The following is a 10417-nucleotide window of genomic DNA, read 5'->3' on the forward strand; positions in this document are numbered from 1 at the left end:
GGAAAATCTTACCATAAAAGAACTGCTATTCAGTTGTGGACTTTGAATTGTTTTGAAAGAGAAATCTAACAGACAGAAAACATAAGTTCTTAGATTTTCTAAACTATGCCACAGAATTTTTGCTTCTGAAAGACAACACTATCTGGAAATCTTTTCATTAGCTTATGATTTCAAAAGCTTTTTTAAAATTCATTTTTATTTTCAGTTCTGAATTTTCTCCTTTCTTCCCTCCTTCCCCTCCATTACCTACTGAGAAGGCAAGAAAAATATAACCCATTATAAATATGTATAGTCATGCAAAACAAATTTTCACACTGGCCATGTCCAAAAAAAGAAGAAAAAAATTTGCTTCAATCTGTACTCTGAGTCCATCACTTTTCTATCTGGAGGCAGACGGCATATTTCATCATAAGTCCTCTGGTACTGTGCTGTGGTTGGTCATTGTGTTGATCAAAGCTGATTATTTTTACAATATTTCTGTTCTTGTATAAATTGTTCTCCTAGCTTTTCTCACTTTACTTTGCACCAGTTTAATACAAATATTCTCAGTATTTTTTAAAACCATCTCCCTCTTCCCCTTCATTTTTTACAGCATAATAGTACTCCATTCACATTCATACACCATAATTTGTTCAGCCATTCTCCAATTGATGGGTCTCCAGAGTTTCCAATTCTTTGTCAACCACAAAGGGAGCAGCTATAAATATATTTGTACATATGGGTCTTTTTCCTCTTTCTTTGTTCTATTTGGGGTTGAAAAGCTTTTGGGGCATAGTTCCAAATTACTTTCAGAATGGCTAGACTGGTTCACAGCTCCACCAACAATGCATTAGTGAACCTGTTTTCCAATATCACCTCCAACATGTCATTTTCCTTTCCTGTTATCTTAGCCAATATAATGGGTAATAGTAACCTTGGGATTGTTTTAATTTGCATTTCTCTATTAGAGATTTAGAGCATTTTTTTCATGTGAATATTCATAGCTTGGGTTTCTTCCCTCTGAAAACTGCCTTTTCATATCCTTTAATAATTTATCAGCTGAGGAATGGTGCTTATTCATACAAATTCAGCTCAGTTCTCTATATATTCTGGAAATAAGACCTTTACCAGAGAAACTTGTTGTAAAGATTTTTTTCCACAGTTTCCTAATTTTCTTCTAATTTTAGCTGCAATGGTTTTGTTTTGCAAAATCTTTTCAATTTTATGTAATCAAAATTATCCTTTTTTCCTCTTGAAACTCTCTTCTTTGCTCATGAATGTTTCCCCTGTCCATAGATCCAACAGGTAATCTCTTCTATACTCCACTAATTTTGGTATACAGCGTACAATGCTAGTCTGTACCTAGTTTCTGCCAGACTATTTTCCAGTTTACCTAACATTTTTTGTCAAATGAGTCCTTGCCCCAATAGCTGGGATCTTTGTTTTTATCAAACACAAGGTTACTATGCTCATTTGCTTCTATACATACAATAATTTTTCACATTTAAAACTGAATTCCTTGAAATGTTAAGTCCAAGTACTAAAAAACAAAAACAAATTTTCTGAATTTTTTCATGTTTATTGAAACACTAGTATATAACACTAGTGATTTTTTTTGCACATTCAATAGCTCAAATGCAAAATTATTTGAATCCAAGTTAAAATATAATACATAGAAAACAATGGAATTTCAGCATAAGTTTCTGAAAGCAAAAATTGAAATTAATCTTTCCAATTTCATCTTTCAGTCTATTATTACTCTGGATGTTCATGTTCTTGTCCTGGAATTAGCCATCGAATACTTTCAGTCCGAACAGTAGCATACATAATAAAACTAACTAAAAAGAATAAAGAAAATACAAGCAACCAGTCCACACTTTTCACCAAAGTGCTGGGAAGGGGGCCTATTTGGTCATCTTCAGTCACTACCACATCATTCTTGGCTTCTATCCCTGAAAACAAAATCAAGGAGTCAGTATTTGACAGATGAAAAAAAAAATGCCAGGAACTGAATTTCACTAAGGATTCAGTAAGATATACAGAAGGGAAGGCTAGCTTTAAAAAAAGGACAGAATTTACACCAACTTCCCTTTCCTGTTTCTGTGGTTCTTAAAACTTCCATTAGGGGTGGCGGCTAGGTGGCGCAGTGGATAAAGCACTGGCCCTGGATTCAGGAGGACCTGAGTTCAAATCCGGCCTCAGACACTTGACACTTACTAGCTGTGTGACCCTGGGCAAGTCACTTAACCCCCATTGCCCCGCCAAAAAAAAAAAAAACTTCCATTAGAGTAACTTACCTTTCTCTCATACTTCTCTTTGTGAGTCTATGCATCAATCTATTCAACTTTTCAAAGCTAAAATAACATTTTTTCATTTTCTGAGCAAATATATGAGCCTTTTAAAAAAAATCAAATTTGTCTGGAGAATTTACTTGTATTCTATTTCAGTAATATGACCATGCTAGGAGAAAATGAAATTTCTATAATCTGCAGACTTTTCATTTTCCTATCTCAGAAAATCAGGGATGTTGTAGAGGGAAGATTTCTATATTGAGGGAAGGTCAAATTAGTTGACCTCTAAGGTACCCAGGAAACAATCAATGAAAAAGCATTTATTAAGCACTTACTATGTGCAAGACAATGTGTTGAGGATATAAAGAGAAAAGCAAGAGAGGATCTGCTCACAAGGAGCTCATATTCTAATGGAGGAAACAACACACATAGAATTCAGCTACAAGTCAGAAAGAAAGATCCTATGGAGGGCAGCTAGGTGGCGCAGTGGATAAAGACTGGCCTTGGATTCAGGAGGACCTGAGTTCAAATTTGACCTCAGACACTTCATACTTACTAGCTGTGTGACCCTGGGCAAGTCATTTAACCCTCATTGCCCTGCCCCCTAAAAAAAGATCCTATGGTCTTTGGCGTAGCAGCAAAAGCCGATGGCAATGCATGTTAATTAGTGTCATCTATACAGATAATGTTTCTAATACTGAACCATATGACAGTGCTAAGGATTTTGAAAAAACTTTATTTTCCAAGTCCTTAATACCTGTGGCTGCTAAGGAGGAAGGGGCTACAGTACACAGAAAGCTATTTGCCAAGACAACTCCACCAAAGTTGCTTTCTGGTTTTGGGGCCTGGGCTGGAAAAGCATAACTAGTGGTCTTGGGGGTGCTGCCATTTCTCGCCCTTTGGGTGAATGGTCAGAAGTTGGTGTTGGTGGTGGCAAGGCAAGTAGGCCTCTCCACAAAGTCTGCTTCCCTCACTGACTACTATAGGCGCTGAACTAGAAGCAATACTGATGTTCCAAAGCTCTTGGGTCTTGGATTATCTCTACTGGAGTCTGAGGAGAGGTGGTGGTAGAGAAGGCTAGACCAAATCACAGCTCTACTGACAGTGTTCATTAATATATTTTGTTTTCCTTGCACGTTTTTTATCTTTGTCAATCTGATGGCTGAGAGGGATTAATGGCAGGGGACAGGTTAAAAAGGAAAACTTGAGTTAAAGTGTCTGTCATCTGAAGAAGAGGGGGTCAACCACACCACTGCCCACAAGTGGGAAGCCTTCAAGGTCATCAAGCTGACACAGGCAATCAAATTCCCCATATATGGGTTAACTAAGCAGACAATATTAATGTCACCAAGAAGTAGTCAATTACTGATTCCCTCCCATCACCCTTGTCTCTACAAAAAAAAACAAGTGTTATATAATGGACAGAAGACTTTTACAGAACAGGAAGACCTGAATTTGAAATCTGCCTCAGATGCTTACTTGGCTAGAGGATCTTGGGCAAGTCATCAAACCTCTCTGACTTAGTTTCTTCTCATTCTTTGACACTTCAAAAGGAGCTAGAAATACTTTTGTACATCCCTAGAGCTTGTTTTGCTTGAAACTAATCTGTCCCTTAATATACCCTTATTCTAACTCCCCTTTCTCCTCTTTCCTTCCTATATCTCCATTGAGTAATATGTATTTCTGTACCCAACTGTATTTAGGTAGTCTTCCTTCATTTGATCAGTTCCGATGTGAGACTGAAATGTCAGCTGCTCTCTACTCCTGCTCTTTGCTTATATTGATGTCTACTTGCACAGATTATGTATAATAATTTTCTCCAACATTCCTATCCCTTTTCCCCCTTGATTACTCTTCCGTTTCTTCCCACTCTTAAGGTCATCAAGATGTAACAGGGAAATCTCAGGTCTTGTCTAATTAGATTCCCTCTATGACCCCAATATTAAGAGTTCAACGTGGACATATGTATCATCTTCCCATATTAGAATGTAAGCAGTTTATCCTTGTTTACTCCTTTATTATTGTTCATTCATCTTTACTGTAAGTTTCTCTTCATGTCTGTGTTGGAACGGCAAAGTTTCTATATGTCTGGTCTTTTCATCAGGAATGCTTAGACATTCTCTATTTCATTAAAGATACATTTTTCCCCTATTGCATTATACTCAGTTTTGCTAAATTATTCTTGGCTGTAATCCTATATCCTTTGCTTTATAGAGGTAGCTGCAAAATCATGTATGATCTTCAGTACTTGAATTCTTTCTTTCTGGCTGATTCCAGTATTCTTTTTTTGACTAGGAAACTGAATTTTGGCTATAACATTTCAAGTTCTCATGGAATCATTGGTTCCCATCTGGTCCATTCTAATTTTCAGGAAATTTGTTGCTCAGGTGAGGTTTTGTACTTCTTGTGCTAAGCGGTTAATTACCTTTCAAATTATTTCTTCCATAGCTTTCATTTATTTTCCAGATTTTTTTTCCCCTAAGGGTTCTCATTCCATTTGTAAAAATATTTTTTTAAACTCTTGCATCATCTCTTCTTGGAATTCTGATTAAGTTAAATGCCTGAAGCTGTGTTCTCCTCCGAGATGTTGCTTGTAGATGTTTTGGACTCATTCTCTTTTTATGGGTTTACATGCTGAGGTACCCTGCCACCATGACAGCACTTGGGGGGGGGGGGTCTTTTTATTTGCTTGCTCTTTCTTCCAGCTTACTTCCTGACTTTGGACATAATGTTAGGGATAGCTTCTGCACTAATGAAGGAAAAATCTAGGCTGGTCCTAATGTTGCTTTCTTGGGGTCCTGAGTGTTGTGTTACAAGATGTCAAGGACAAGCAGGAGACCCACAAGATTTCAGTGCTCCAAAAGTGGTCTGATCCAGAGCAAAGTCTGATTGCTCCTCTCTCCCACCCCTCTTTTCTAATCTCTGCAAGTTCCTGATCTGGCTTTTAGTCATGCAACTTTAGAACTGCTGGTGGACTCTATTTCTATCAGCCAGTTAGGAAGCTTCACTGGTTCACTGACAGAACTGTTGGCTGCCCTTTGGCCTGGGATTCCTGACCCATTTATTCCTCTGCAGGCCAGGCTAGATGCTGGAATTGAAACCACACTCTGCTCCTGGGGTCTGATCCACACTGCTGCTGACTGCTTCTGAACTTCCTCCTTTCTTAGTACATGGCCCAGGACCTCCCTATTCAGAAAGGATGACTTCTGTGTTCTAGTCACCTTCTCAATTCACCCTGAATTTGGAATCTGGAACTGGTAGCAGGCAAAAAAGTTGACAACTGGCATCTGTCTAATGTCTCAGTATGAGTGATGCCACAGGATGAGTCTAAGACCTCCTCCTGTCCTGGTGCACAGCCTGGGTACTGGAGTAATCCTTATCCAACCTGTCCCAGTGTCTACAAACCTCTATCTCCCTATGCCAAGCCAGGCTATATTCACTGTGACTTTTTCTGGATTTCCCCCACCAGGATTCAGTCTGGTACATTTTCTAGATTTGTTTGGAGGAGCTTAATGGAAGAGAGTTCAGCAGTACTGTTTCCTACTACTCTACCACTTTGGCTCCATCCCCATCATTAAGCTTTAACAGCTTAAAACTTTTGGGATACACTCTTTTTGTTTGGTTTGGTTTTTTGGGGGTTTTTTGCAGGGCAATGGGGGTTAAGTGACTTGCCCAGGGTCACACAGCTAGTAAGTGTTAAGTGTCTGAGACCGGATTTGAACTCAGGTACTCCTGAATCCAGGGCCAGTACTCTATCCACTGCGCCACCCAGCTGCCCCGGGATATACTCTTTAAATGATGAAAATGATTATGCATAGGCACTAAAGTTTAGTAAATGACTGCTGCTCTAGGATATAGGGGCTCTATATTAAATCCATATCCCCAGCAGCTTATCTGTAAAAGGAAGACATAAAAGGTACTCAAAATACAAGGGATATGAAATTTTTTTAGGGATCTGAAAACTAAATATTTTACAGAAATGATTCAACAAAACCACAAACTTTTTTTTTTTTGGCAGGCAATGAGGGTTAAGTGACTTGCCCAGGGTCACACAGCTAATAAGTGTCAAGTGTCTGAGGCCGGATTTGAACTCAGGTACTCCTGAATCCAGGGCCAGTGCTTTAACCACTGTGCCACCTAGCTGCCCCAAACCACAAACTTTTTAAAAAAAAAAAAAGGAGTGGTTGTACAAAGAAGGCAGAAACCATTAAAGTAATTAAAGATATTTATCTAGACTACATAGTTCTTACATACCTGTTTGATTAAAAATGAATGCTTTTAGAGTTTCCAGTGTCCGGTCTGTATGATTAAATCTCGCCATTGGTTTAGCTCCTTGAAATAACAAAATGTTGGGAACAGCCACAGTGCCAAATCTGGTAGACAGACTTTTTTTTTTAAAAAAGGAGCACATCACAAACATGAATAACTAATATGATTTATAAATACAATTTCAAGTATATGATGAAAATAAAAGGGGAGGGGAAAAGGCTTAGTGAAGTTGTGTCAAATTCAAATAGAAATGGGAGCCTCTAAAGTCTATATAAGGATCTCTACAGGGTCATACTGACTTAGAAAACCACATGTTAGCATTATCTATGGTTTTTATGTATTTCCATTTGCTTTATTAAGTTGTTTCCCAATTACACCTTAATTTGAGGCCACACTCAGGAGTGTTTTAAGGCACATGCAGTCCACAGGCCACATGTTTGACACCTCTGTAGTAGTGGATAGAAGGTCATTCTTGAAATAAGGAAGACCTAGTTTCAAGTCCTGTCTCTGACACATTTTCCTTATGTAATATAATAATAAGACTGTAAGCTCTTGAGGACAGAAACTGTTTCTTTCCTTTCTATACCTAGCTTTAACATGGTACCAGGAACATAGTAGTCACTTAATAAATGCTTGTTGATTTTATTATGAGTAAATTACAAATTAACTGTTAATCTTTGCTGGGGAAGGGGTTTTTCCTACATAGAATTCTCTACAAAAATGAAATCACAAGTCCAGACCCACCTTCTCTCCCAAAAAAAGAAGCAGAATTAGTTTCCTCTAATCAAAAGAAATTTATTCCATTCAACTTATAAAGTTATAGGCTCTTTAAGGCATTAGCTGTCACAACAAGTTTCACATACATGCCCACATATAATTATCACCAAACTCACCATTTTACCATCTTAACTGCTGATGCAGTTACAAGGATTAGTACTTATAGAAAACTTTTTTTTATTTAAGAATTCAATAACTATAAGTAATTAGCAATGTACTAAACAGTATGGAACCCCAAACTCTTCAAGAAGCAATGTCTTAGAGCTTAGACATGTAATTTTCCCAAGTACTATAAGGACAATTTATATCAAATAATTAGTTTGGCAGCTGATCGAGGATCAGCTAGGGATATGAAGGTACTGAATCTGAAGGTACTGAAACAAAGCAGTTATTTCACAATTCTTGCAGAATTGGCAATAGAATAGTTAATTGCATTTCGCCTTTACAACAATCTGCTAAATGCTCACTAAAAATCAGGCCAATTATTAAGAAGACTAGTATGAGTTAGTAAAAAACCCTTAATTATGGAATATTTTCTGAGTTACCTTCCTCACTTTCTAGTCAGACTGTAACTTGTAATAACTGCAAACAAAAGTATTATCAAGTACTGGTCCTAGTTTTTATATTCTTGAGCTCCCAATGAGGAACTTTATTACTGCAGATTATTTCTTTATCTGTGTACCAATCAACAACCTATCTAAAACTTTGTGCAAGTCCTAGGACTTGGTGGGCACTAAAAGGCACTTATTGCCTACCTTATGACCCTGGGCACATCACCTAACTTCTCCATGCTTTCATCTCCTCATTTGTAAAATGGGGAGATCAAGACTAGAGCAATGTTATCAAACTCAATTAGAAACAGATCCCTGCAGGCTATATATTCAGAAAACTGCAAATCAACATTATCTAGGTTTTATTGTATTTTTATTTTTTGTTAAACATTTCCCAAATATTTTAATCTAATTCAGGCCTCACTTGGGAGTTTTGCTGGCCTCTTGGAGTCTGGCAATGCTCTGAAACTAGATGATCAGTAAAGTCCCTTCCAACTCTTAAATATATTTATACATTAAAGTCTCAGAATCAAATTTTCTGACATATTCCCTGATCTCCATCACTAAGCACTTTGTTTTCTATCTCTCAAGTATTTCTCATGTATTGTTGTGCATTATAGTTACCTCTTTTTCTTATCCACCTATTAGAAAAGGAGATCCATAAAGGCAACAAATATAGATTATATAAACTTTATTTCCCCAATCCTAGCACAGTGCACTGATACACAATAAGAATCTAATATTTGGTAAATACATTGTTAAAGATTTATTTTGTATAATAAATAACTAATGCGAACAGATTTTCAAAAAGTTTCATCTTTTAAAGTAAAATATTCAAACTGCATTTTTGTTTATTCTATTATTGAAGAATCCCTTTCTCCATTCACAGTATAACATAATCATCAGCCCAAGCTGAATAATTCAGAACTAGTACAGCACAAAGGTTTTATTGTACTTTCAGAATGCTTTTATCATCACAGACTCTAAAGATTTGGATTTCAGAGCACTTTGCAAAACTTAGAGAGCTATATAAATGTGAGTTATCTTCATTGTGAAAAACAGTCTAGTTGAGTGGATAGAAAGCCAGCCTCTAAGTCAGGATTTAAGGCTTGCCTCTGCTTTATCATGGCTACATAACCCTAGGTAGATAAGTGGCTTAATTTCTGAGGGTCTCCAGGCAATGAGTTACAGAACACGTGCCGAATTGCTTTAGTAGAAGTTTCCTCATCAGAAATGAATGAAATAACAGCTCTGTTCTTAAAAATCATTAATTTAGGGGAAAAGACATTAATACTTGAGCAATGTTATTAATCATGTATTTTAGTTAGTCAAAAATTCATTGACTATTAAGAGCAGTTTAAATATTTTATTCTTTGAAAAATCAAAGCAATATGAAATAAGGCTGAAATGTTTGGGGGGAAATGGCACAATTAAAGATAATCTATGCAAAAATCTACTGAGTAAACACAGATTTTGTTAGATATCTACCAATAGAATCCAAATATTAACAAATAAATATTTTCAGCTCAAATTTTTCCAATATAAGAAATGCTACATTTCTAATTATTTCTCAAATTTAGGCCTTAAAGGAACTTAAAAGAACATACAGATGAGAAATTAGTTTTAAAAAGCCTCAGAAAAAGATTAACCTTTCTTAATAAACCATTTCAATATTTAACAACCTTCACTATTAAAATGAGAAACAACCTAACTCAGGGTCAATTTTACCTAGGTTCAAATCCCACCTCTGACAATACTGCAACCCTGGGAAAATATTATCATTTCACAATGCTCCAGGCAACTCTCTACGGCTCTAAAGTTTTCTTTTTTTTTCCCCCAGAAGTTTTCTACACCAATTAATTCACAAGTCCAAACCAAAATATATAAATTGATTCCCCACTATGCTCACTATACTTATCATATGCTGGAACTTATACCCATTTCTTCTTTCTCTACCCATAACCAGTTAATATCCTATATATAATCATTATAACCAATTTGGGGAGTGAGGGAGAGGTTATAAGGGTGAAGGATGAGATTTCTTATCTTTAACTCCCTCTACTAACTGTTAGACAGTCTGGAAGTTACCTGAGGCACCGAGAAGTGAAAAGGCTTGCCCAGAGTCACAGAGTAAATCTGTAGCAGGAGGACTTAAATCCAGGTCTTCCTAGTTTCAAATGCAGTTCTTTGTCACTAAGGCAAACAGTCTTTCAAAATCAACTTAAATCATAAACTATAAAAAGCACTTGATAAAAGGGTACCTGCTGTGCTGAGAAGCATCCAATGCCAAAAAATGAAGAGATGGAAATGCTCGTGGTAAGGAATTAAAATGTGGAGCCAGACTAGCAGAAAAGCGACACCAAGGGGTGTAAAATAAGACTAATGTACAATCACTACTGTTTGGGTTTAAAAATTCCATCAGGTCCTGTGACAAAAGAAAACATAAATATTAAGGATCTGGTAAGATGGGTCTGTTGTAGATGACAAATGACACAAATACCTTCTGTTTAAGCCTTCTTGCCACTCACCCTTACCAATGCAATTATTCTG

The 10417-nt window shown here is 36.7% G+C and overlaps 1 protein-coding gene across 3 annotated transcripts in view; it reads right to left on the minus strand.

The window, feature by feature from the left end:
- Positions 1-1160: 1160 nt before the first annotated feature.
- The window catches only part of LOC122743862 (UPF0461 protein C5orf24 homolog), a 54861-nt gene continuing 45604 nt past the window's right edge, over positions 1161-10417 (minus strand). For 2 of the 3 annotated variants that reach the window (XM_043989062.1, XM_043989064.1), the window contains 3 exons: positions 10129-10292; positions 6525-6655; positions 1161-1931 (listed from right to left, as the gene is read on the minus strand). In XM_043989062.1, the coding sequence (XP_043844997.1) occupies positions 1735-1931; positions 6525-6655; positions 10129-10292 (492 nt within the window). In that variant the 3' untranslated portion in view covers positions 1161-1734. The remainder of the gene's footprint in view (positions 1932-6524; positions 6656-10128; positions 10293-10417) is intronic. The other variant, XM_043989063.1, reaches the window with a different exon arrangement.

Source organism: Dromiciops gliroides, chromosome 2 (assembly GCF_019393635.1).
Source record: "Dromiciops gliroides isolate mDroGli1 chromosome 2, mDroGli1.pri, whole genome shotgun sequence".
Lineage (NCBI taxonomy): Eukaryota > Metazoa > Chordata > Mammalia > Microbiotheria > Microbiotheriidae > Dromiciops > Dromiciops gliroides.